Here is a 26,364-nt window from a genome sequence, read left to right as displayed (position 1 = left end):
TTGGTTTCTGTTCACCACTCTGCCGCAAAGATCATCTTCTTGGCTCGCCGCTCTGACCATGTTACTCCACTTCTGAAATCTCTTCATTGGCTTCCAATTCACTTCAGAATCCAACATAAACTTCTCCTGTTGACCTACAAAGCTTTTCACTGTCTAGCTCCTTCCTATCTCTCCTCTCTCATCTCACACTATCGCCCCGCTCGTGCTCTTCGCTCCTCTGATGCCATGTTTCTCACCTGCCCAAAGGTCTCTACTTCCCTTGCTCGGCTTTGTCCATTTTCTTCCGCTGCCCCTTACGCCTGGAACGCTCTTTCAGAACATTTGAGTGTCTTGTGTAGTTCCTTGCCTTGCACATTCCTGGCAAAGCCAAGATTAAAAGAAATACTGCATTATTATTTTTTTCAGAATTTGAACAGCCTGGTGCAGAGTCTCAATATAATTATTAGGAGTGAATACATATAGCTGTGTTTTGTGTTACTTTGTCAAATCACGCTTGGGGGGGGAAATATTTCGACAGGGCGGTAAAATTTATTAAAATAAATGTGTAAACGTCAGGCTTGAAGGATCTAGTTATTTATTTATTTTTGTATTACTACAACTGTGAAGTCCAGCCAGGTGCAAAATACCAGTGTGGAGGCAGACAAGCATCAAGAATTAAAGAACAGGGTCCCTCTAATAATAATAATAATAATAAATAATACATTTATTTCTTACCCCCTCTCCATTTTGATTGAGGCGGGGAACAACAAGTATGTATAAAATACATAAAATACTGATTAAAAACATAGTATACATGGTTAAAACATCCTAAAAGCGTCGTCTAAGCACATGCTCAGCCCAGGAATGTGTGATAAGTACCAGAGCCAAGCTCACCAGTTTTTTTACCCAAAAATCAATTCCCGTTGTTCTCGCAAGCATTCTTTTCCAGCAACCTATGTCTTTTAAAAATTGGATGTTCAATTTGGTTATTCGACCAAAGCACACCTTCGGTTTCAAATCTTAAATGCAGCTGTGGTAATAATGTCTCTTCCCACTAGAGGGAGGCAGGGGAATCTTCCATGCTGATTTTGCAACTAAAATTACCTGGGTAAGGGGGAGAGAGAGAGGGGGGGTGCGCCGGCCAGGACACGGAATAACGGGCTCAAGTTAAAGGAAGCCAGATTCCAGCTGGACATCAGGAAAAACTTCCTGACTGTTAGAGCAGTACGACAATGGAATCAGTTACCTAGGGAGGTTGTGGGCTCTCCCACACTAGAGTCATTCAAGAGGCAGCTGGACAAGCATCTGTCAGGGATGCTTTAAGGTAGATTCCTGCATTGAGCAGGGGGTTGGACTTGATGGCCTTGTAGGCCCCTTCCAACTCTGCTATTCTATGATTCTATTAGGCAAAGAACCAGATTCCCATTTCGTGGCTTTAATTGTGATTGATGATGGGATAATGTCCTCCTCCACACCTAAGGCAGCAGGATAGCTTGGGGGGCGAGCAGGAAAGGCTTCAGTTCTCTCCTTCCAACACTTTGTTACTGCCTCCCAACATTTGCCGCCTGAGGCCACTACCTCGCTTTGCCTAATGGTAGGGAGCCCTGAGAAAGTGGGATGGGATGGGGAAGGAGGCAGAGCCAGCCTGAGGCAAAGAACAAGACAGCTGTCCCTATCGGTAGACAGACTGAGGCAGTGGCCTCAGGCGGCAAATGTTGGGAGGCAGCAGGGAGAAGAGAGCTGTGTGTCTTGTCCTATGCCCTCTGAGTTAGCCTGTACAAAATCCGTCTGGATCGTTTCTTCAAAAATGGGCATTGGGACAGCATCTTCTACTACATCTGAAGGCAGCCGGCTAACTTAGGGGTCATAGGACAGAGGTCAGCTCTTTTCCCCTCAACACCTTGCTGCCGCCTCTCAGCATCTGCTGCCTGAAGCAACTGCTTCACGCTGCCTAATGATAGGGCCGTCCCTTGGAGCTTCTTTCCCTGTATAAGCAACAGTTGCATAGAAGAGAAGAGCACAAGTTATCACCACCTAAGTTGAAGCTACATGCGTTTGTTTTTAAGGGCCGTTTTCCCGACCTGGGAGTGTTGGAAGCTGATAAGGGAAAGAAGCGGAGTGGTGAAAGACTTCGCCCTAACAGTGTATTTCCAATGCGGTTTAGGGTTAGACTGCTTTGTATGTGGTTCCGTCCTATATAAGAATTAACAGTTTCACCCAAAGAGGCCGGAATCCATGTCAGGGATTATAGGGAAAGTGGAATTCCTGTGCAAACACATACCTTTGCAACGCCCTTGTATGAGGCCCATGTCATTCTGATGACACAAGCAAGAGATAAGTGCTGTTTCATTTAAGGGCGGTGATCTGCCATCAGCTTGTGGCTTGGTGTCTCCAAGGAAAGGCAGGGACCCAGTCCAGGCAACTCTTCCAGGTGGCACCAACATGGCCTACAGCAGTTCACAAAGAGGTAGTTATCATAAGATGCCTCAGCTGTTGGGTGGCTGGCAGAAGGGAACTCTTATTTTATTTAGATATCTCAGTAATCTCATAAATCCTGGAGTGATCAGCATTCTACACTCACTCACACACACAGAGAGAGAGAAATGCCTGCAAGGCAGGTCATAACACACCTACAAAGTAGAGGATCATCTGTTGAATCACGAGGGTCATTTCCTGGTTTCCTCAACAGAATCCAATGCAGTGAGCCAATCATGAGGCCAGATACCAAGGTCCAGCACACTGAATCACTGCACTGGATTGGGAAAGAGCCTTTATCTATGTGCCTCCTCCTTCCCAGCTATGAAATGGGCAGAGTGGCACATGCCTGTTTCATAATCGGGTTACCGTTGATTCATGGACACTTCTTCAGATTCCTGACTCATCACTTTTTAAGGACCATCCTGTGAGAGAGGGACCGGCGGTGTGCAACCCTGGTGATTCTCTCGGATCGGTACCATCGGCCATGGTGTCCTGGACAGGTTGTTTGGGATGCACGGCAGTGGATCCGATAGCTGAATCTATTGCTCTGCACCTTAGCGGCTACGCTATGGAGTTCTACAGGGCTCCATCCTATCCCTCATGTAGTTCCACATCTACATGAAACTACTGTGGTAGCTTATTCAGAGTGGGCTGACGTGTCCACAAAATGCAGACGACATCTCCTTTTCACCAAATCCAGATGAGACAGTGGATGTTCTGAGTTAGTACCTGGATCATAGAATCATAGAACAGCAGAGTCGGAAGGGGTCTATAAGGCCATCGAGTCCAACCCCCCGCTCAATGCAGGAATCCACCCTAAAGCATCCCTGACAGATGGCTGTCCAGCTGCCTCTTGAAGGCCTCTAGCGTGGGAGAGCCCACTACCTCCCTAGGTCACTGGTTCCATTGCCGTACTGCTCTAACAGTCAAGAAGTTTTTCCTGATGTCCAGGAATCTGGCTTCCTATAACATGAGCCCGTTATTCCATGACCTGCACTCTGTGAGGATCAAGAAGAGATCCTGGCCTGATGAGGCCTCATAAGAACAGCAGAAGACTGCCCCTGTGAACCGCCCAGAGAGCTTCGGCTATTGGGCGGTATAAAAATGTAATAAATAAATAAAATAAATAAATAAGAAGAGCCCTGCTGGATCAGACCAAGGGTCCATCTAGTGGCCAACCAGCTGTCGACCAGAGATAAACAAAGCAGGACATGATGCAACGGCACCCTCCCACCCATGTTCCCCAGCAACTGGTGCACACAGGCTTACTGCCTCGAATACTGGAGGTAGCACACAACCTTCAGGGCTAGTAGCCCTTGATAGCCTTCTCCACCAGGAATTTATCCAACCCCCTTTTAAAGCCATCTAAATTGGTGGCCTTGTGATAGCTTGGTGGCCATCACTACATCTTGAGACTCAATCCAGTTAAGATACAGTACTGCTAGTGGGTGGTTCATCTGCCCAGCTAAATGTTGAGGACGCTGCACTCTCCACAAAAGGATCTGGTTCATAGTTTGGGGATGCTCTTTGATCCAGCATTGTCACTAGAGGTACATCCTATGGCAAGAAGCACCATTTATCAGCTCAGTCTGGTATACCAGCTATGTCCTTACCTGGAGAGAGATAGCCTAGCTACAGTTATCCGTGCTCTGGCAATGGATAACTGGATTTCTTTCATCTGGATTACTGCAATACAATATAGGTCTTGCTGCTTTTGAAAATGGTTCAGAAACCAGCCGGTCCAAAATAGGAGGGTGAGATTGTTAACAGGACTGACAATCATGATCATATTATCCCAGTGCTTTTATAGAATCATAGAATAGAATCACAGAATAGTAGAGTTGGAAGGGGCCCACAAGGCCATCAAGTCCAACCCCCTGCTCATTGCAGGAATCTACCTTAAAGCATACCTGACAGAGGGCTGTCCAGCTGCCTCTTGAATGCCTCTAGTATGGGAGAGGCCACGACCTCCCTAGGTCATTGATTCCATTTGCCCTGGCTGCCAGCCCATTTCTGGTCCAAATTTAAACTGCTTGTATTAACTTTCATATACACCAGCCTGTACAATAAGTCCATCTTCAGAGGCCTTTCTATGGATGTCCTGATCAAATGGAGTGAGGCTGATGTCTACTAAGTGTAGGGCCTTTTGAGTCGTGGCACTCCGGTTGTGGAATGACCTCCCTGGAGAGGCTCACCTGGCTGACATTGTGGTTTTATTGTGAACTGCCCACAAAGCTTTAGCCACTGGACAGAATAGAAATGGAATGAAGGAATGAATAAATATGCATGGATCAGGTTCAAGAACGCCCAGCTGCCAACCCCCCCCCCCAATTTTTTAAAAAAAATTCCTTTGTTTTATTTTTACAAGTTGAACAAAGCAGTACAATATACTGGAGAGTTGGGCCACAGCTAGACCTAAGGTTTATCCTGGGATCATCCAGGGTTTGCCCCTGCCTGAGCACTGGATCCCCTGTGTGTCACCTAGATGAACAGGTTTGACCCCTGGACGATCCAGGGATAAACCTTAGGTCTAGCTATGGCCTTGGTCACTCAGCAGTGAAAATTTAGAAGCTCTGATTTGACCCAGCAACTCTGGTCTAGCAGAGCTTTCTCTTCCTCAAGTACCAATAAGCAGTGATGTCATCCTCAGTTCAGATGGACAGGCTCAGTGGTGACAAATATGATTTAAAGGCACGAGGAAAAGGACGATGGCTATGTTCTTAGAAGATGGATTCCCTCCTCTGTGCATGAGGAGGCTTCTTTTAAGATGGCGTCACCATCTTAGGAGTGATCTGCGTATGTGTCATAAGAAGCATTCCTAAAAGACGTATCCCTTCCCAAGCATGTGAGAGAGAAGGGGGAATCCCTCTTCTAAGATTGTACCTGTGCTTTATGGTGATCCATGTATGTGTCACACAGCAGGCATCATCTTAAAAGAGACTTTCTCTTTCTATGACCATGAGGAGGGGAAAAGGAAGAAGACTTTTCTCAATTTGTCGTCAGCTGTGGTTATAACTACTTCTATACAAAATAATGTTTTTAAAACAACAACAACTACGACTTGATTTTCAGGGAGTACCTTTTTAGTGGATCAAAACATTTTTAAACAATTCATCGAACTGATTAACCAACTCGATGCTGCAGCCCAAATCACAATACACCTTCCCCAACCTGTTCCTCACCGCTGATTATTGGCGACACCAGCTGGGGCTTATGTGTGTTGTAGTCCAAAAACGGCACCAATGATCAGAGAGATTATGGGAGTTGTAGTCAAAAACGTCTGGCGGGCGACAAGGCTGCCATGCGCGGTCCAAGTCTGAACTCTGACATAACAGGCCCTAGAGCTGACTCAAACAGATCACTGGATCACTGCCTTGTGGGTGATTGATGCCTCCTCTTTGCAGGTAAGCAAATTCCTCCATTATCTCCCTCGAGTCCTCTGACTAATGTGGTTGAACCAGTCAGCATTGAAAGAGCGCCTTTATGTCAACTGTAGTTGACATAAAACCATCCGTCAGGGATGCTTTAGGGTGGATTCCTGCATTGAGCAGGGGGTTGGACTAGATGGCCTTGTAGGCCCCTTCCAACTCTGCTATTCTCTGATTCTATGATCTGTTTGCACCACTGCAGCATGCTGCGGTGTTATCCTTTCATGGGATCCTTGCACCCTGGAGGGCCTAGGAGCCCTGGCTGTGAACGAGAGCTTGTCTTCTTCCAATGCCAATAACAAGTGCAGCGTCCCCAATCTCAACTGGGACCGAAGTGTGTGTGTGTTGCGGGGAGGGGAGTATTAAAGCCCCTTACTCTCCCACTCCCTGGATCAAGATCAAGAATCCAGATCAAGAGGCAGGCCTACCATATATATATATATGAGCAATTCACGCAATTGGCCAGGACTGGATTCAAGTTTGAGGAGGAACTGAGCAAAGTGCCCTCTAGTGGGCACTCTCTGCTATACGTGGTCCCTGATAGGCTTACCTGTCACTGATGGCAGGGAATGCCAGCTTGATCATTGAGGGCTGTGGGAGCAAGACACCATCAATGGACCCCCTGCCTCAGTGAATCTACATTTTCATCGCTGTCATTCGCTGCTATGGGTCCTCATCCTCAGCTGGGATTGTTTAGCTTGGAAAAAGGAGGTTAAGGGGAGACCAGAGAGCTGGACGAGATGGACCCTCGGTCTGATCCAGCAGGGCACTTCTGATGTCCTTCTCTTCTCCAGGCTAAACATGCCCGCCAACAACTCCCATCACTCCAAGTCAGAACGTTCTGATTTGGAGTGATGGGAGTTGTTGGTGGGCATGTTTAGCCTGGGGAAAAGAAGATTGAGGGGAGACATGATAGCACTCTTCAAATACTTGAAAGGGTGTCACACAGAGGAGGGCCAGGATCTCTTCTCGGTCATCCCAGAGTGCAGGACATGGAATAACGGGCTCAAGTGACAGGAAGCCAGATTCCGGCTGGACATCAGGAAAAACTTCCTGACTGTTAGAGCAGTACGACAATGGAATCAGTGACCTAGGGAGGTTGTGGGCTCTCCCACGCTAGAGGCCTTCAAGAGGCAGCTGGACAGCCATCTGTCAGGTATGCTTTAGGGTGGATTCCTGCATTGAGCAGGGGAGGGGGTTGGACTCAATGGCCTTATAGGCCCCTTCCAACTCTACTATTCTATGATTCTATGATTCTTCAGAGGTTCTGCCGGAGGAAGTGAGGTGAATAACCACTAGGGAGTCTGCATTCAAGATTCATCTAGACAGCCATCTGTCAGGGATGCTTTAGGGTGGATTCCTGCCTTGAGCAGGGGGTTGGACTCAATGGCGTTAGAGGGGCCCCTTCCAGCTCTACTATTCTATGATTCTATGGCCATAGCTAGACCTAAGGTTTATCCCAGGATCGTCTAGGGGTCAAACCTGTTCATCTAGGTGACACACAGGGGATCCAGTGCTCAGGCAGGGGCGAACCCTGGATGGTGCCAGGATAAACCTTAGGTCTAGCTGTGGCCTATGATTCTTCAGAGGATCTGCCAGAGGAAGTGAGGTGAATAACCACTAGGAAGTCTGCATTCAAGAGGCAGCTGGACAACCACCTGCCAGGTATGCTTTAAGGAAGATTCCTGCCTTGAGCAGGGGGGGTTGGACTTGATGGCCTTAAAGGCCCCCTTCCAACTCGACTATTCTATGATTCTTCAGAGGATCTGCCAGAGGAAGTGAGGTGAATAACCACTAGGAAGTCTGCATTCAAGAGGCAGCTGGACAACCACCTGCCAGGGATGCTTTAAGGAAGATTCCTGCCTTGAGCAGGGGAGGTTGGACTTGATGGCCTTAAAGGCCCCCTTCCAACTCGACTATTCTATGATTCTACGATTCTTCAGAGGATTTGCCAGAGAAAGTGAGGTGAATAACCACTAGGGAGTCTGCATTCAAGAGGCAGCTGGACAACCACCTGCCAGGGATGCTTTAGGGTGGATTCCTGCCTTGAGCAGGGGGTTGGACCCGATGGCCTTAGAGGCCCCGCTTCCAGCTCTACCTTTCTATGAAGCATCATCCCCACGTTTTGGGCGGCGACGCAGGAGCCCTTCCTGGTGCTGGGGGCTGCCCGCGAAGCGAAGCCTGAGGGGGCGGGGCGAGGGGCGGGGCCGTGTCGGGGGCGGGCTGGCGGCGGCGGCAGCAGCAGGTAGCGCGGAGGGCGCTGCGGCTTCCGCAGTTCGCTACGCGGAGGCCAGGGCAGAGGAGCGCGGCGCCAGAGCGCAGCAGCCACGGACGCGTCTTGCGAGAGCAGCAGCAGCAGCAGCAGCCGAAAGCGCATCGCGGAGCGGCGGCAGCAGGGCGAAGCCAGGCCTCCTCCTCCTCCTCCTTCTCCTCCTCCTCCTGGTCCCGGTCCCCGTCGTCCCCCCGCCTCGGCCCAGCTATGGGGAAGGTGCAGCTGTTCGAGCTCCGCCTGGGCGACAGCCGCGTCGTCTACAGCCCCGGCGAGCCGCTGGCCGGCACCGTCACCGTCCGCCTGGCCGGAGCGCTCCAGTACCGCGGTAAGGCAGCGCCGGGGGGCGCAGGCGGGCAGGGGGGCGCGCCGGCTTCAAAAGTCGCCTTGCAAGTCGGTGCCGGGGCTCACGACGCCTTCGCAGCCCGCCCCGGGGACGGGGGGACGCCTCCTCTCCTCGCTTCCTTTAGTGCCGTTTAGTCAAAGCGTTCTTATGCCACCTTTCCGGGTAAAGAGCTCCACAAGGCGGCCTACAAAGAGGTGCCGGGGCTCGCGACGCCTTCGCGGGACGCCTCCCTTCCTCTCTCTCCTCGCTTCCTTTAGTGCGGGTTATTAAATGCGTTCTTATGCCATCTTTCCGGGTAAAGAGCCCCGCAAGGCGGCCTACAAAGAGGTGCCGGGGCTCACGACGCCTTCGCAGCCCGCCCGGGGGTGGGACGCCTCCTTCTCACCCACCTGCCCTCCCTCTTTCTCTCTCCTCGCTTCCTTTAGTGCCGTTTAGTAAATGCATTCTTATGCCAACTTTCCAGGCCACAAGGCGGCCTACGAAGAGGTGCCGGGGCTCACGCCGCCTTCGCGGGACGCCTCCCTTCCTCTCTCTCCTCGCTTCCTTTAGTGCGGGTTATTAAATGCGTTCTTATGCCATCTTTCCGGGTAAAGAGCTCCACAAGGCGGCCTACAAAGAGGTGCCGGGGCTCACGCCGCCTTCGCAGCCCGCCCGGGGGTGGGACGCCTCCTTCTCACCCACCTGCCCTCCCTCTTTCTCTCTCCTGGCTTCCTTTAGTGCCGTTTAGTAAATGCATTCTTATGCCAAATTTCTGGGTAAAGAGTTCCACAAGGCGGCCTACAAAGAGGTGCCGGGGCTCACAGCGGCCAGCCAGAGATCCTCTTCTTCCTCCTCTTCTTCTTCCTCCTCTTCCTCTCCTCTTTCCACCCTCCTACAGCCTCTGCCTTAAAACATCTTCCTTTGATTTTATTTTTATTTTTGTTTATTTTTAAAAAGGGCTGGGCACCCCCCTCCCCCCCCCCCCAGGCTGCCAACTGTGTGTCCCCTAATTCAAGATGAGAGGAGGGAGGGAGGAAGCAGAGCGAGCGGATAAAGCTTGACGGTGGGGAAAATGCCCTCTGTCCATGTTCAGAGGTGCTTACTCTTTGCCTGGTTGAGGTCAGAGCCTTGTATTAGAAACAGGATTTGGAGAGAGGGGAGGCGGTCGCCCCGTTCAGAAGACACCTTAAACCACGGCTTTAACCACTGTGACTAAGGCAAAACTACCTTTTTTTTTTTAACCAGGGTTAAAGCCAGGGTTTAAGGTGGATTCTGAACACAGGTCAGCTTTCTGGCTTAACCGCCGTGGTTAAAGCCGTGGTTTAAGGTGTCCTGAACACAGCCCTACGGAGGAACAGAGTTTTCCCTAAAGGCAGGTTTCTAGCAGTGTGAACTATTAGAAATTAAAGACTCAATGGCCTTATTCAGAATACACCATAAACCACGGCTTTAACCACAGTGGTTAAGCCAGAAAGCCAGGGTGTTGGGTTTTTTGCCTCCAATCCCAGTTCAGTGGCCTTCCCAGCCTGTGTAAATCTCCTGGTCTTGGGTCAGGCCATGGCGGAGAAGGACTTAAGTTGGTTCCTGAGGAACTCATGGGTGGGTTGGACTCCAGCTGCACACAGAAAACCCCTGTCTGTCTCTCTGACTCTTCAGCATTCCTTTATGAGGGAGTGTCCAAGGAGTGAGAGGTCAGCCTTGGACCGCTTCCAATGTTGCGTGTGTGTGCAGTCCTGAAACATAGTGAAGTAAGAGAGAGCCTCTGAGCACGTGTAAAGTGCTTTAAGGTTTTGTTGCTGAGTAATTGCGTACAGCTGGGGGTCTATGGGCAGTGCTTCAAGTGAGATTGCCACTCCAAATTCTGGATACAATTTCATAGCTCAGGTGGCCTTGGTGGCACGGAGTGCCTTCTGCCAACTTTGGTTGGTGGCCCAGCTACACCTCTATCTGGCTTCAGTTCTCTATGCTCTGGAACCTCCAAGTTAGATTACTGCAATGCGCTCTACGTGGGGCTGCCTTTGAAGATGGTTCAGAAGTTGCAGCTTGTGCAGAATGCAGCAGCCAGATTGAAAACCAGAACCAGAAGGTTCAAACATATAACACCGATTCTGGTCCACTTGCATTGGCTTCCTGTATGTTTCCAAGCCCGATTCCAGGTGCTGGTTTTAACCAATAAAGCCTTACACGGCTTGGGACCACAATACCTGACAGAACGCCTCTCCCGACATGAACCTACCCGTACGCTACGCTCAACATCTAAGGTCGTCCTCCGTGTGTTTACTCTGAGGAGGATGGCAACAAGGGAGAGGGTCTTTTCAGTGGTAGCCCCCCCAATCATGGAACGATCTCCCCGACGAGGTTCGCCTGGTGCTAACATTGTTATCTTTTTGGTGCCTGGTCGAGACTTTTCTCCCGGGTATTTAGCAGCATACGTTGAATTGATCCTAGATATATCTTTAGGTTTGTCTGGGAGCTCAAAGTTGTTTTAAAATGCATGTTGTCTTTTTTTCATGGTTTTAAACGTATATCAATTTTTAATCTTTTGTAAACTGCCCAGAGCACTTCAGCTATGGGGTGGTATAGAAATGAAAATAACAACAAGAACAGGCTGATGTTCATCTGTTGAGCTCTGTGGCTGGGTGAGGATTTGGACCCAGGTTTCCACAACCCTAGGCTGGCACTCTAACCTGGAGCGGGCAACCTGGTTCCCTGCAGATGTTTTGGCCTACAGCTCCCACAAACCCCATCCACAATAGGCAATGGTCCAAGATTATGGGCATTGTAGTGCAAAACTTCTGGAGGGCAACATGATTCCTCTAAACCAGTACAGCACACATACCAGGCGCCTATGCCGGTTATAGAGCCAGGATTCATTGCTGCTGCTGATTGGGTGTACTTTTGAGTTTGTGACCTGTGTGCCAGTGTGGTGTAGTGGCTAAAGTGTCAGACTTTAGAGTCTGGAGATCTGGGTTCTAGAGTCCGGAGATCTGGGTTCTAGAGTCTGGAGATCCGGGTTCTAGTCCCCACTCGGCCACAGAAACCCATTGGGTGACTCTGGGCCAGTCACAGACTCTGAGCCCAGACTACCACACAGGGTTGTTGTTGTGAGGATAAAATGACGAGGAGGAGGATTGTGTACGCCGCCTTGGGATCCTCGGAGGAAAAAAAAAGCCAGGATATAAATGCAATGATAAATAAAAACTGTGTGAAAAAGCTCCAAGCTTGGGTTGCATTTTGCAGGGTTGACAGAGAAAGGTCATGCATAGCGTTAAATTATATATTCTCATCGGCTACTGGTCTGCAAGATGGAGCAGAAAAGTTTATCTAGAATATTTAAGTTTGGTTCTGTGTTTGGTTTGGTTTTTTAAACAAAAACAACTGGTTGGCACTTTGAGGAAGGGTTTTATTTCCATCCCAACCGCAGTTTCTGGCCTAGAACCCAGTGCTGAGTAAAACCGCAGTAAGATTTTGCAATAAACAAAACAGCTGTCTAATACAGGCACTGTATGATGGAGGGAAGTCAATTTCCCCTATTTTCTATCATTCCCATCAACATAGCCAGTGGTGAGAGATTATCGTAGACCAAGACATCTGGAAGGCCCCAAATTCCCTCCCCCCCACCCCCGTTGTAAAAGCATATTTGGCAATACAAGTTGAACCGTCTTCAGGAAAGATATGGGGCAGGTAAAGCAGGAGTGGACCATCTGTGGCCCTCGAGGTGATGGACTACAATGCCCATCACCCCGAGCGTTGGTCACACTGGCTAAAAATGATGGGAATTGCAGTCTGACATGACTGGAGGACACCAGGTTGGGGAAAGCTGCTCCAACTAAGCCTTCCCCAACCTGAGGCCCCTCCAGATGTGTTGGCAATCATTTCCAGCTGTCACAGGAGACGTATTCAGAGCGACTAGAGATTTGATGGTCAGGCATGACCCAAGACAGGTGTCAATAGACTTCAACCTGTAGTTCTATATTTTCTAGATTCTGGTAGTCTTATATTTTCTAGCCACTGCAGAGGTGGGCCCCCTGGTCCACTCCAGATGTTGGACTACAGCTCCCATCAGCCCCCAACCATTATTATTATTATTATTATTATTATTATTAATATAGCGCCATCAATGTACACAGTGCTGTACATAGTAAAAGAATAAAACAGCGACACCCTGCCACATAGCATGGCAAATGGTCATGGACTTGCAGTCCAAAATATTTGGAGTGCACCAGGTTGCCAACCCCTGGTCTGGAGGACACCCTCTTTCTTCTGCCAGTGTAGGATCTGGGGCGGCCCAGTGTTTAACTATTGTGGGATGCATTTCCCCCACGTCCTTATTTGTAAGTGTCACGTAGGGTCATCATGCAGTATTGCAGCTATATGATATAGCGTACTTATATTATTTATTTATTTATTACATTTTTATACCGCCCAATAGCCGAAGCTCTCTGGGCGGTTCACAAAAATTAAAACCATATAAACATCAGCTTTTTGTTGAGGTTAAACACTTAGCTGTATTTCAAACTTCCGTGGGTGAAAAGAAGTAGGAACTGGTAATCCTCTTCAGCCTTGTGTACAGTGAGCTGTTTCAAAAGAAAACACACACCACTCACTGGTTGGGTTTCAAGGTCTCTGGAAAGTGAATATTTCTAGCTACGGAGAAGCAATGCTATTGCCTCTTGGATAATATTGTTTAGCAGCAAAATGCGGGGTTTATTTGTTCAGAAAGCTGGTTTGCAGGCAGAAACAAATCAAAGGACTTGGGGTTCTATTTATGTTTGGGGGAGGGGGGTATTAACTATTTGAACCTTATCCTGGGTGGGGGCTGAGCAGCTGTCACCCCTGCCAGAGTTCTTGCATGCACCAAGGTAGGTATAGATGAAAGCGCCCACATAGCATAAGGTGACCATATGAAAAAGACAATTGAACCAGTTACCAAGGGAGATTGTGGGCTCTCCCACACTAGAGGCATTCAAGAGGCAGCTGGACAGCCATCTGTCAGGGATGCTTTAGGGTGGATTCCTGCATTGAGCAGGGGGTTGGACTCGATGGCCTTATAGGCCCCTTCCAACTCTACTATTCTATGAAAAGGAGGACAGGGCTCCTGGATCTTTAACAGTTGTATAGAGAAGGGAATTTCAGCAGGTGTCATTTGTACGCCTGGTGAAATTCCCTCTTCATCACAACAGTTAAGGCTGCAGGAGCCCTGCCCTCTTGAGGGCAGGGCTCCTGCAGCTTTCACTGTTGTGGTGAAGAGGGACTTTCACCAGGTGCTGCATGCATAGAAATGGCAGCTGCTGAAATTCCCTGCTCTATGCAACTTGTAAAGATAGCCTGCCCTCTGAATTTTTTTTTCTGGTTATTGTCGGTTTGTTGCCTCATAGGGCAGAACCCACAGCCGCTTCAAAACGAGTTCCCCTTGTAACGTTTTTAATGTGATCTTGTACGTTTGCAGTTCTAGGTTACAAGCAGCTTTTGACTCGAAACAGTTTTTCTAACTTTTAAGCCACCCAAACGGACTTTGGTTCATCAATGCAATGTTAGCGAGCTTTAAGCTTAGCTAAGCCATTATGGTGGGCCTTTATGAGCTTTTACTTGGATGAGCAATTACACATCCATAGCCCCTTTCAATGAGATTCAAAGTCCAAAACATCAGGAGGGCACTATTTTGAGAATGGCTGGTCTAAAACGTTATACTAAGTTTGCAGATGGGGACGGGGTGGGTGGGGGGAAGTATTAATGATGACTCCAGATGGCTGTGGTTGCCCCAATGGATTGCAGCTTTTGAGTGCTGGATAGTACCAGGAATAGAGCAGTCTCTGTAAAGAGAGTTTCTGAGAGAGCCCTGGAGCCAAGACCACCCGTACCATCATCTTCCTTCTAGACAAGGATGGCCATGGGCAAAAGCGGAGCTGGGAAGCGATTTTATTGACTCAACGGCTTCTGGAACAGTTTGGTTCTTCCCTCTGACTGGAGATTGCAAAACAGGAATCTTGTGTCCAAATCGACATACTGTTCTCTCTCTCTCTCTAGTTAAATATTCCCATTTGGATGTTGTGGGGTGACCCGTTTTTCAGGGGTGAACCTGGATTTGCATAGCCACAGGAGGTGGGAGAAAGACCGGTATATCGAACATTCATCTAATCCGTTTGTATTCAGTTCTCCTCCCAAGGAGAAGTTGAACCGGAATATCTGCTCTGCCGCCCAGGCTGATGCCTGGGTCTGAGGCTGCCCTTATTTATTTATTTATTTATTGCATTTCTATACCGCCTAATAGCCGAAGCTCTCTGGGCGGTTCACAAAATTAAGACCATTCCAAGTATAAAACAACAGTATAAAATACTATAGGGAAATAATGCCAAACACTTGTCCGCAGAGAGTCGGTGTAGTGCAGTGGCTAGCACAAGCTTCTCCAAGCTGGTGCCCTGCAGATGTTTTGGACTTCAATGCTCATCAACCCCAGCTAGCATGGCCAACAGCCAGGGATGCTGAGAGTTGTAATCCAAAACTTCTGAAGGGCACCAGTTTATTTATTTATTTATTACATTTCTATACCGCCCAATAGCTGGAGCTCTCTGGGCGGTTCACAAAATTAAGACCATTCCAGGTATAAAACAACAGAATAAAATACAATATAAAAGTACAACCAAGTGGTGTCATAGCACAGTGAGGTTTTCAACCCTGGTTCCAACTCAGCCTACTTGATCCACCGTGGCACACTGGCTCACCTGGCATCTGATTGACTGGAGCTGGGCACTGAATATACAAGGGTGTTTGGGAAATAATGCCAAACGCTTGTCCGCGGAGAGTCGGTGTAGTGCAGTGGCTAGCACAAGCTTCCCCAAGATGGTGCCCTCCAGATGTTTTGGACTTCATTGCTCATCAACCCTAGCTAGCATGGCCAACGGCCAGGGATGCTGGGAGTTGTAATCCAAAACTTCTGAAGGGCACCAGTTTATTTATTTATTTATTACATTTCTATACCGCCCAATATCCAGAGCTCTCTGGGCGGTTCACAGTTGGGGAAGACTTCACTAAGGAGTGTAAAGTCTGGACAACGAGTCTTGGAAGAAATCTCTGCTCATAACAATCCGATGAGGTAGATGAAGCTTCGCATAAGAAGGAACCATGGATGCTGCCTTGAATTTCTTGGTTGAAGGGTAGGGATAAAAGTGCAATGACGAAATCCTTGAAAATCCGCATTCCACAGGAGAAAATAGACTAAAACGCCCTTGACAATCAAGCCAGTAGTACCAAAACATGAAATGCAAGTTACAGGATTTTCATTTGCATTTACTGCTGGTTATTTAGAACCCCCCCCCCCAAAAAAAGGTCTGTTACAGAATCCATTGCAGTTTATTTTTGCAACAACTCCTATTGTACCCATTTTACAGATAGGAAAATGAAGCTCAGAATAAATTGCCCGAGGCGATGTAATATCATGTTTTATTATAATATTGTGTTTTATTATACTATTGTGTTTACCACTCCAGAATCTGTTTAGAAGCAGAGCAGTATACAAATTTTGTAAATAATAGGCCTGTCTTCATTTTGAGAAACAAGGATGTACAACAGCCCTGGCTGAGTACTGCATGTTTTTAATGCACTCCCATGTGAAAACCCTTTGAATGTAGAGATCTAACACGTCGGGCAGAATACCTAGGGAGGTAGACGATAACAGACATGTGGTTGCCCCACCTACGTTCTCAATTGTACAGTCTTGGGAGGACTTTACCACGTGCTTTTTTTTTTATCACTCATTGCATAGCTGAATTTGTGAAACATCTCCAATTTCAGGTACGATGTGTTGAGTGGAGAAGGGGTGGTGACAAATGACTGTTCTGAAAGTGGGGAGTCATTTGGGTTGTCTCATCCGCATGTGGTACAATCAGTGGATGATGGAACCTGCATGTGTGACTCAACCCTTTGGAGACCGTGGTTGAAGAGTGACTCGGCTGAACCAGAGTTTCTAGTACTAAATTCCGTATAAAGGTCTGGGGCTAGGAAGCCAGAATGGGCATAGGCAGAAACTAATGTTAGAAGAGCCTTGCTGGATCAGACGAAAGGCCTGTCTAGGACATCATCCTGTTCCCCGTAGCAGCCAATTAGTTGCCGTTCACAAGCAGGACATGAGCGCAACAGCACTCTTGACCCATGTTCCACAGCAACTGGCATTCAGAGGCATAGGGCCTCTAGTCCTGGAGCGGGATGAGGATCTTGGAATTGTTGTAGATTGCAAGCTGAATATGAGCCAACAGTGCGATATGGCTGCAAGAAAGACAAATGCTATTTTGGGCTGCGTTAATAGAGGTATAGCTTCCAAATCAAGTGAGGTACTGGTTCCTCTCTATTCGGCCCTGGTTAGGCCTCACCTAGAGTATTGCGTCCAGTTCTGGGCTCCACAATTCAAGAAGGACGCAGACAAGCTGGAGCGTGTTCAGAGGAGGGCAACCAGGATGATCAGGGGTCTGGAAACAAAGCCCTAGGAAGAGACATGGAAAGAACTGGGCACGTTTAGCCTGGAGAAGAGAAGATTGAGGGGAGACATGATAGCACTCTTCAAATACTTAAAAGGTTGTCACACAGAGGAGGGCCAGGATCTCTTCTTGATCCTCCCAGAGTGCAAGACACGGAATAACGGGCTCAAGTTAAAGGAAGCCAGATTCCAGTCAGAAGCGAGATAAATGCTCTTATCTGGCAATTCCTTACAGCAAGTTAGTCCTATTCCTGCTTGGTGTGGCTGTGTGAGGACTGGCTGGTGATAAGCCTGTCCAGCAAGGCAGCTGCAGGCTAGACCTTTAATCAGCATTTTTCTCCCTCTCTGACGTTGTCCTGTTGCTTGGGGAGGAATAGTACGCATGTGCTGGCTCTGTGCCAGAGTCCACACCTAAGAATACTTTTATGGAGTCTTTCCTTAGAGACCGTCTGGGACGGCTGGCGTTTGCGCTGCTCTGTGTAACAGGATGGTGCATCACCCAAATGCTGTTGGGATGTGATGCGTTCGGACGAATTCAGCTAGGAAGAATTCAACTTCTGGACTGAGGTTGGGGGTAGCAGCAACAGTGAATCCACAAGTTCAGTTACCGTTTTTAAAGCTCAGCTGAAAACGTTTCTTTTTTCTAAAGCTTTCTCAACTTGATTTTGACCTTACTTTTGGACTACAACTCCCATAAACCATGAAAATTGATGGCGCTATAGAAATAAATATAATTAATAATAATATTGTTAGTTTTACTCTCCCCTGTGTCTGTTTGGTGCATTCCCTTCCCTTTCTCATTGTTTTATTATGGTTTTATTAGAATGTAAGCCTATGTGGCAGGGTCTTGCTATTTTATTGTTTTACTATGTAATAATAATAATAATATTTCTTACTCGCCTCTCCATTTTGATCGAGGCAGGGAGCAACAAGAAGTATAGAATACTGATTAAAAACATATTATACATTTTAAAAACATCCTAAAAAACATCCTAAAAGCATCCTAAAATTCCACTGGATTGGCCTGCTGGAAGAGACCAGTCTTTATAGCTTGCTTAAGTGCTAAAAGACTGTTAAGTTGACGAACTCACTGATGGTGCTAAATAAATAAATAATAATCTGTTGCAGCAGCAATAGCTAAAAGACTAATTGTGGCATAAGCGTTTGTGTCCTAGAGTCAAATTCATCGGATGCATGAAGTGGTATAGTCCTCATTTTGTAGATGTAGATTGGAATAGATTTATTTATTTATTTATTTATTTATTTCATTTATATACTGCCCCATAGCCAAAGCTCTCTGAGCGGTTTGCAAAGATGAAAACACTGAACATTAAAAAAAAAGATATACAAAATTTAAAGCCATAAAAACAGCTAACGTTTAAAACCATTTTAAAACAAGGGTCAGGACAGGCAAAAGCTACAGTGTTTTGATAACGCAAGTAGCACTGCAATCCTATGCATGTTTATTCAGAAGTAAGCTCCATTGGGTTATAGGCCCCTTCCAACTGTGCTATTCTATGATCCTCTCTGCCTAAAAGATAACTTGCTCAACTGAGTGGTGGAAGGTTAGATTACTTCCGCAGGCTGAAATTAGGCACATGTCATCAATCTTCCCAGTAAGTCCAGAGGACCTCTGAAGGTACGCAGTTTATCGGTCCATCAAATGTGCTGGACTACAATCCCCAACATCCCATCCCTGCTGGCTAGAATGCATGGAGTCGTGGACGTGGTCTAATTCCAGTGCAGAACAAAGCAAGGGGTTGGACTCGATGGCCTTTTAGGCCCCTTCCAACTCTACTATTCTATGATTCTGTAAGCCAACCCGGTCGCAAGCAGGAATGCGCTTCTGGCCTTGCAGAATACAAGCTGAACGGGTAGCCTACTCAAACGAGCTTTCTAAGTCCTTGTGACTTAATCTGCTTGGGGGGCAGGGGAGCCCCAGTGAATGCTAAGACTTTGCTTGCTGGCAAGTCTGCCCCATTGTTTATTTTTGGCACACGGCGGCATATTTGGGGTGATTAGACGTGTCGGCCAAAGCTAGCCTTTATATTAATATAAGAGAAGTACAGCAGAAGGCGACGGCTTGGTGCTGGTGGTGAGCTCATCCCTTTTTTTAAGCCTCGTGGGAGAGGTTGATGTATTGGGTAGAGTTGTATTATTTAAGCCAGGGCTTTGTTGTCTGTATTGGCTTCCACTGTTTCCAGACTCAACTCCAAGGACTCGTTAAGACTCCGTTAGCAGTGTGAGTTGCTCATATTGTAATTTGGTGGCGTGTGTGTGTGTGTTGGGGTTGGCTCTCTTTCTAGGATCTTGTCTGCATGAACTTTTAAGTGTGCAGATTGGCATTTTTGCGAATAGATGACAGCTGAAGCACATCTTTAAAAACAATGGTAACGTATCGTGGGGCAATTGTATGGCTTTTCTTGTATATTTCTTACCCGGCCTTCCCTAACCTACCACCACCACTAGATCTGTTGGATTCCAATCCCCACCACTCCCCACCAGTTGGTTGGGAATGATGGAGGTTGTAGTCCAACAGATCGTGGGGGGGGGGGTTAACATCATGTTGAGGCTATCATTTATTTATTGATAGCATTTTTATACCGCTCCATAGCCGAAACTCTCTGGGCAGTTTACAAAAATTAAAACCCTGAAAACCATTCAAAATATAAAACAAACAGTATAAAAGCTTAGTATCAAATGCAATATAGAAACGCAACCAGGATAAAACCAAAAAATTAATACAGATTTAAAAAACAAATTTAAAACAGCAAATTTGATAAATTTAAATGTTAAAATGCTGAGAAAATAAAAAGGTCTTCACCTGGCGTCTAAAAGAGTATTAAGTAGGTACCAGGCGAATCTCCTTAGGGAGCTCATTCCACAGCCGGGGTGCCACAGCAGAGAAGGCCCTCCTCCTGGTAGCCACTACTTTTACTTAAAGGGCAAACACCCACTTGGTGTTTAAATCGGCAGAGTAAACTTGAGTACACAGGAGTGAAGAGCCTTTAGCTGGGTCCAGTTGCACGGGTGGCAGAATGGGAGTGTTTATCAGTAGGTCCGACTGGTTGGAAGAAAAAAAAGTCTTGTGACGCCTTTACAGACTTAACACATTTATTTTTGCATAAAGAAACTTGAAAACTAGATTTCAATGCTAAGTAGCTGAATTACAATTCATTAAGAGCTTCGAATCAACCTCCTGCGGTTTGAAGTTGTTGTTGTTGTTATTATTATTACAAAGGTAATAATACCTTGTTGTTATTTATTGCAAAGGTAAGTGAGCATCCAAGATGAACACAGAAAGGTAAAGAAGCCTCAGAATTAGGGTGGCCCTATGGAAAGGAGGACCGGGCTGCTGTATTTTTGGCAGTTGCATCGAAAAGGGAATTTCAGCAGGTGTCATTTGTATGCATGCAGCACCTGGTGAAATTCCCTCTTCATCACAACAGTTAAAGCTGCAGGAGTCCTGCCCTTGTGACCAGATGCAAAGGAGGGCAGGGCTCCTGTAGCTTTAACTGTTGTGATGAAGAGGGAATTTCACCAGGTGCTGCATGCATACAAATGACACCTGCTGAAATTCCCTTTTCGATGCAACTGTTAAAGATATAGGGCACTTTGCAGATAAAGCCTGTGCATCACGATTAGATGGGATGTACTGAACGCTATGCAGTTAAGTTTTCCCAGTGTCCAAAACTTGTTCGTTTCCCCCAAAGTGGGATACGAGTGGTGTGCCTGGCCTGTTGTCTTTGATATTACACAAGTGTTCTCCTATTTGTTTCTTCAGGGGTCTGATGGTTTTTCCCATGTAAATTTTTGGACGCTTTTATTGGATGGCGTAAATAACATAAACTAGAGTGACCCTATGGAAAGGAGGACAGGGCTCCTGTATCTTTAACAGTTGCATAGAAAAGGGAATTTCAGCAGGTGTCCTTTGTATGCATGCAGCACCTGGTGAAATTCCCTCTTCATCACAACAGTGAACGCTGCAGGAGCCCTGCCTTCTTTTGTAGGTGGTCACTCTTGATGTACTCCTTAGACATTTAGCAGGATTTTCAGAAGACAAGGAGAGCCCTGCTCAGCCTGGACGCTTTCCAGAGTTAGAAATAGACCAGCGGCTGGTTCTCTGGTCTTCTTATGATGTCACGATAGCAGACGGGTTTGCTGCTGTGTTGTTGACAGGAGCCAAGCTGGTGAGACAGGGCAAACCTGAAGGGTCTCTGTGCCTGTTGCTAAGAAACTGCATCCCTGGACGTGGCATTCCTTCTTCTAAAAAGGCTGACGCCAGGTGTAGGACGTACCTGTCTGTGTTCTGCACGGGTGTCTCCCATGACACTATTGTGTGAGTGTGCATATTGTGTCTAGGTGTTTTTTGTTCGTTTGTTTGTTTTAAACACCTTTTCGATACTTTTCAGAATTCACCGGGATTTGTTTCAAATGAGAATCAGTATGGAGATATTGCAAATAAATAAATAAATACACACACCAACCTCCTCCCCAGCTGGAGCAAGCAGCCGCAGAGAAACTTGGCAAACATTTTTGGACTGTGTTGGGTTGTTGTTGGCCGCGTGTACAGGTGGCCCTTTCTCATCTCTCCCTCTCCCCTGCTTTCCAGAATGCTGACTAAGTCCCCATCAGACCAAAAATACTTCTGACTTCACATATGCTGAGTTGTGGCTGTGCTTTTTCAGGGTTTTGGGAGTTGCGGGTGTTATAGAGGCATCACTACCCACAGTAAAGATGTCCATGTTCAGGTCTTGCTGTAATGCCTGTTCAGATCAGTTCTATTTATTTATTTATTTATTTATTTGCAATATTTATATACCGCTCCCCAATGAAAATTTTGGAGCGTTGTACAAGATAAAATGGAAGTAAAAACAGAATAAAACACTTAAAACAGATCTTAAAAGAAGCAAGTACAGTGACTCCTGGGCCGGATCTACACTATTGCTTTAAAGCGCTTTAAAGCAGTAGTGTAGATCTGCCCCTGGGTGGACATTAAGGAAAGGCTTCCTGGAATAATTATGTTTTCAGGAGGCGCTGAAAGGAGTACAAAGTTGGAGCCTGCCTGACCTCCAGACCTCCGTTTAGCCTGGGGAAGAGAAGATTGAGGGGAGACATGGTAGCACTCGTCAAATACTTGAAAGGTTGTCACACAGAGGAGGGCCAGGATCTCTTCTCGATCAGCCCAAAGTGCAGGATGCAGAATAATTGGCTCAAGTTACAGGAAGCCAGATTCTGGCTGGACATCAGGAAAAACTTTCTGATAGTTAGAGCAGTACAACAATGGAACCAGTGACCTAGGGAGGTTGTGGGCTCTCCCACCCAAGAGGCAGCTGGACAGCCATCTGTCAGGGATTCTTTCACGTGGATTTTTGCATTGAGCAGGGGGTTGGACTCGATGGCCTTATAGGCCCCTTCCAACTCTACTATTTTATGATTCTAAGGTGAGGTCTCTAGGCAAAGGCCTTGCCACATGCTTTGATATGGCTTCTCCCCCTGCGTGGCTTCTTGGCTGTTAGAAGAAGGAACTAATTGTAGTCAAGCATGTGAGACAAACCAAGGTATGCGGGAACCCATGCCTCGATCCTATAGAGCCAAACCATGAGTTGGCAACAGCTGTGTCTGAACTAATCCATACTAAAAAAAGCATCTTGAACCCCCAGATTTCCTATCCCAGATTCCAGCTACCTGCTGGCATCCCCCCAGGACCGTTCCGCTCCATGCCCTTGAATGGTCCCTCCTTGCATTCTGGTCCCTACTGTTGTTTACGACGAGTCTCGAAAGCAGTTTGGCTTAATTTGGCATAATTCTGTACGAAGTGCGATAAACTACTTAATTTCCTTCCTGCTAAGAATAACACAAAAGGGAACGATGTTGCTAGGATACCTACATAAATCGCGAGAAGGGAGAGATACAATGCCAGCTTCTAATATTTTGGTTTAGATCCTTTATTTCAGTCTCCTCTTGCGTTGTGCATGTATGTCGGTGTGAGATGGAGTGGCAGAGACTATTTTGCCACCCGCTATATAGATATATAGATTTTGGAGTTGGTGTAGAATTTTATTTTATTCCATTTTTATTTATTTCATTTATATCCGGCCTTTTTTCCTTCAAGGAACCCAAGGCGGCATTCATAATCCTCCACCTCTCCATTTTATCCTCACAACAACAACCCTGTGAGGTAGGTTGGGCTGAGAGTCCGTGACTGGCCCAAAGTCACCCAGTGGGTTTCCATGGCCGAATGGGGACTAGAACCCGGATCTCCTGACTCCCAGTCCAACACCTTAGCCACTACACCACACTGGCTCTTTACAGCGGTTTATAATGGTTTTGACAACTGTTTGAGCCCAGGACACATTAGAGAGCTTTAGCTATGAGGCGGTATATAAATGTAATAAATAATAATAATAAAAAATATCTGCCGTTTTCAAAGTGTTATATCGTGCTTGGTGTAGATCTGGCCCTGGTTTCTGTTCCACCCTAATGGCATAGTCACGCATCAGCGCAAGGGGAGACTCTAAAAACAAGCCCTGTTGATCAGCGGTGACAATGAGTTATTTATTCATTTATTTATTTATCTTTTCCTCTTCCTCCAGCTATCAAGGTGAGCTGCGTGGGCTCCTGTGGGGTGTCCAACAAAATAAATGACACAGCGTGGACAGTAGAGGAACAGTATTTCAACACCTCTCTCTCCCTGGCTGATAAAGGTATGATGGGAACTGGGAAGTGGATGGCGTCTGCATTTTGCCGTTTCTCTTCGGTTGCGTGGCAGCAAGGACGTTCCCCATCTGTCTGAACTTTCTTTTCCGACTCGTAGGTGAAGTCAGAGCTGGGCTATGCGCAGGCTGCCAGCTTCTTTTGCTAGTTTTGTCTTCATAGAATCGTAGAATGGTAGAGTTGGAAGGGGCCTATAAGGCCATCGAGTCCAACCCCCTGCTCAATGCAGGAGTCCACCTTAAAGCATCCCTGACAGACGGCTGTCCAGATGCCTCTTGAAGGCCTCTAGTGTGGGAGAGCCCACAACCTCCCTAGGTAACTGGTTCCATTGTCATACTGCTCTAACAGTCAGGATGTTTTTCCTGATGTCCAGCCAGAATCTGGCTTCCAAAGCCCTGATAGAATCATAGACTCATAGCAAGACCTCCCCAAGGAACTACAACTCCCATCCACAGCCAGCAAGGCCACTGGCTGGCGACGATGAGGGCTGAAGCCCTACTGATCTAGAATTATAGAATAGTAGAGTTGGAAGGGGCCTCTAAGGCCATCGAGTCCAACCCCCTGCTCAGTGCAGGAATCCACCTTAAAGCATCCTCAACAGATGGTTGTCCAGCTGCCTCTTGAAGGCCTCTAGTGTGGGAGAGCCCACAACCTCCCTAGGTAACTGGTTCCATTGTCGTACTGTTCTAACAGTCAGGAAGATTTTCCTGATGTCCAGCTGGAATCTGGCTTCCTCTAACCTGAACCCATTATTCCGTGTCCTGCACTCTGGGAGGATTGAGAAGAGATCCTGGCCCTCCTCTGCGTGACAACCTTTCAAGTATTTGAAGAGTGCTATCATGTCTCCCCTCAATCTTCTCTTCTCCAGGCTAAACATGCCCAGTTCTTTCAGTCTCTCTTCATAGGGCTTTGTTTCCAGACCCCTGATCATCCTAGTTGCCCTCCTCGATTCCTTCAACGGCAGCTTGATTTTATTTATTTATTTTGGTGGCCTTTTCAAGCAGCCGTGCTTATTTGCCTGCTACGGAAAGCCCATTTCGTGTTCTATCTTTCTAGCGGCTCCAGCGTAGCAGACACATGCGGCCTTGTGTGACGTCATGCTTTTTTCCTCCACTTGTGCCCTGCTGGGATAGATTGTACAATTTCATGACTTCTCCTGTTAGCCTGCAAATCATAAAACGCAGGCAGGCATGATACCGGACTTCACATATCCGAAGTGTTGTAACGCAGAAGATGCATCAGAGATGGTTTGTTCTCTGTTGCTCCAGAGGGCAATGGATGTAAACGGCAGCGGATTTCAGGTGAAGATTAGGAGACGCGTCCTAATAACAAGAGCCTTTGCTGGAGATATTTAAGCAGAGGCCAGATGACCATTTAGCAGGGATTTTGCAGCTACATCCTACATTGCAAGCCTGCATTCAGCAGGAGGTTGGACTAAATCAGGAATGAGCAACACATGGGCTGTACGTGACCCCATTGCCCCTGAATTTTTTTATTACCTTTATTTACACACACAAAGCTGTTCCATAAAAGGGTCAAACTTTGCTTGGCTGCAAGCGGTCTGCCCATTTTATTGCTCCGTAGTTGCTACAGATCAAAAGACTCAAATTTAGCTTGCAAACAAGCTCATTTTAGCCATTTTAGCACTACCGAGGGGTTTGCTGCCAGATTTCAGAGATTTTTTTAAATTATTTTTTTTACCTAGGGCAGGCGAGGATGGACAGGCGAAGGTGAAAGTTGATCTCCCCTGGACTGGATCTCCGAGAGATGTGTGGCTGTGTGCACACGCTTAGAATCATAGAATGGTAGAGTTGGAAGGGGCCTATAAGGCCATCGAGTCCAATGCAAGAATCCACCTTAAAGCATCCCTGACAGATGGTTGTCCAGCTGCCTCTTGAAAGCCTCTAGTGTGGGAGAGCCCACGGCCTCCCATATATGCAAAATAACTGTGTGCTGCATTCCTTCTGCCTGACCTTCCTCCTATTTTCTGTGCTGATACAGCCCCGGGCTACCTTCAAGTGTGGCCTCCCATACAGCGGTCTCCAAACAGGATTAGTCTAGTTCCAGCAAATATACAAGCCCTCCCTTTACCTAGACCCCACCTGCAAAAAGGACGGGTGTTTTATTTATTGAAAACGTTATTCCTCACTCCTGAACCGCAAAGGGTCGCAGAGCGGCTTACGTACGAATGAGGACAGGGCAGGGCCTGCCCTCAGGTTTGCAATTAAAAAAAAAAGCCGTCTAAAGAAGAAAGGTGGATGGGGAGGGAAGAGGAAAACAAGAAAACGCAGGCACCAATTGATAATGTGATGCTTATAATGCAGCTGGATTTTGGTGGTGGTGTTGTCATGAACAGCTGGAACGAAGCAGAAGCAAAAATGGCTGGTCTTCCAACTGAGTGGTTGAAGTGTCTCTGCTTCCTATTTCCCCCCTACAGACTGATGGAATGATGGCTGGGTGACAGCTGTGGGGTGGGTGTGGGCGGGTGTGGAGGAAGCACAACCAGGCAAACCTGGCTTCTCAGCCAAGCTGATAGAGGCGTTGCTTTCCTTCTCTGCCCCCACTACAGCCTGTGGAACAATTCAGGCTTCCCCAGCCTGGTGGCATCTAGATTAAATTCATGAGTTGTTCTATAACTGAAACTCTCAGGGTGACATAATGAAATCAAATACAATAAACCAATGTTGCGTCCAGTTCT

The 26,364-nt window shown here is 47.1% G+C and overlaps 1 protein-coding gene across 1 annotated transcript in view; it reads left to right on the top strand.

The window, feature by feature from the left end:
• Positions 1–8,181: 8,181 nt before the first annotated feature.
• ARRDC1 (arrestin domain containing 1) overlaps positions 8,182–26,364 on the top strand; it is a 41,060-nt gene continuing 22,877 nt past the window's right edge. The window contains exons 1-2 of the mRNA XM_063144738.1: positions 8,182–8,482; positions 23,546–23,656. Coding sequence (XP_063000808.1) covers positions 8,365–8,482; positions 23,546–23,656 — 229 coding nt within the window. The 5' untranslated portion in view covers positions 8,182–8,364. The remainder of the gene's footprint in view (positions 8,483–23,545; positions 23,657–26,364) is intronic.

The sequence above is a fragment of the Elgaria multicarinata genome, chromosome 19 (assembly GCF_023053635.1).
Source record: "Elgaria multicarinata webbii isolate HBS135686 ecotype San Diego chromosome 19, rElgMul1.1.pri, whole genome shotgun sequence".
In the NCBI taxonomy this organism is placed as follows: domain Eukaryota; kingdom Metazoa; phylum Chordata; class Lepidosauria; order Squamata; family Anguidae; genus Elgaria; species Elgaria multicarinata.
This window is presented reverse-complemented; position numbering and strand designations above follow the sequence as displayed.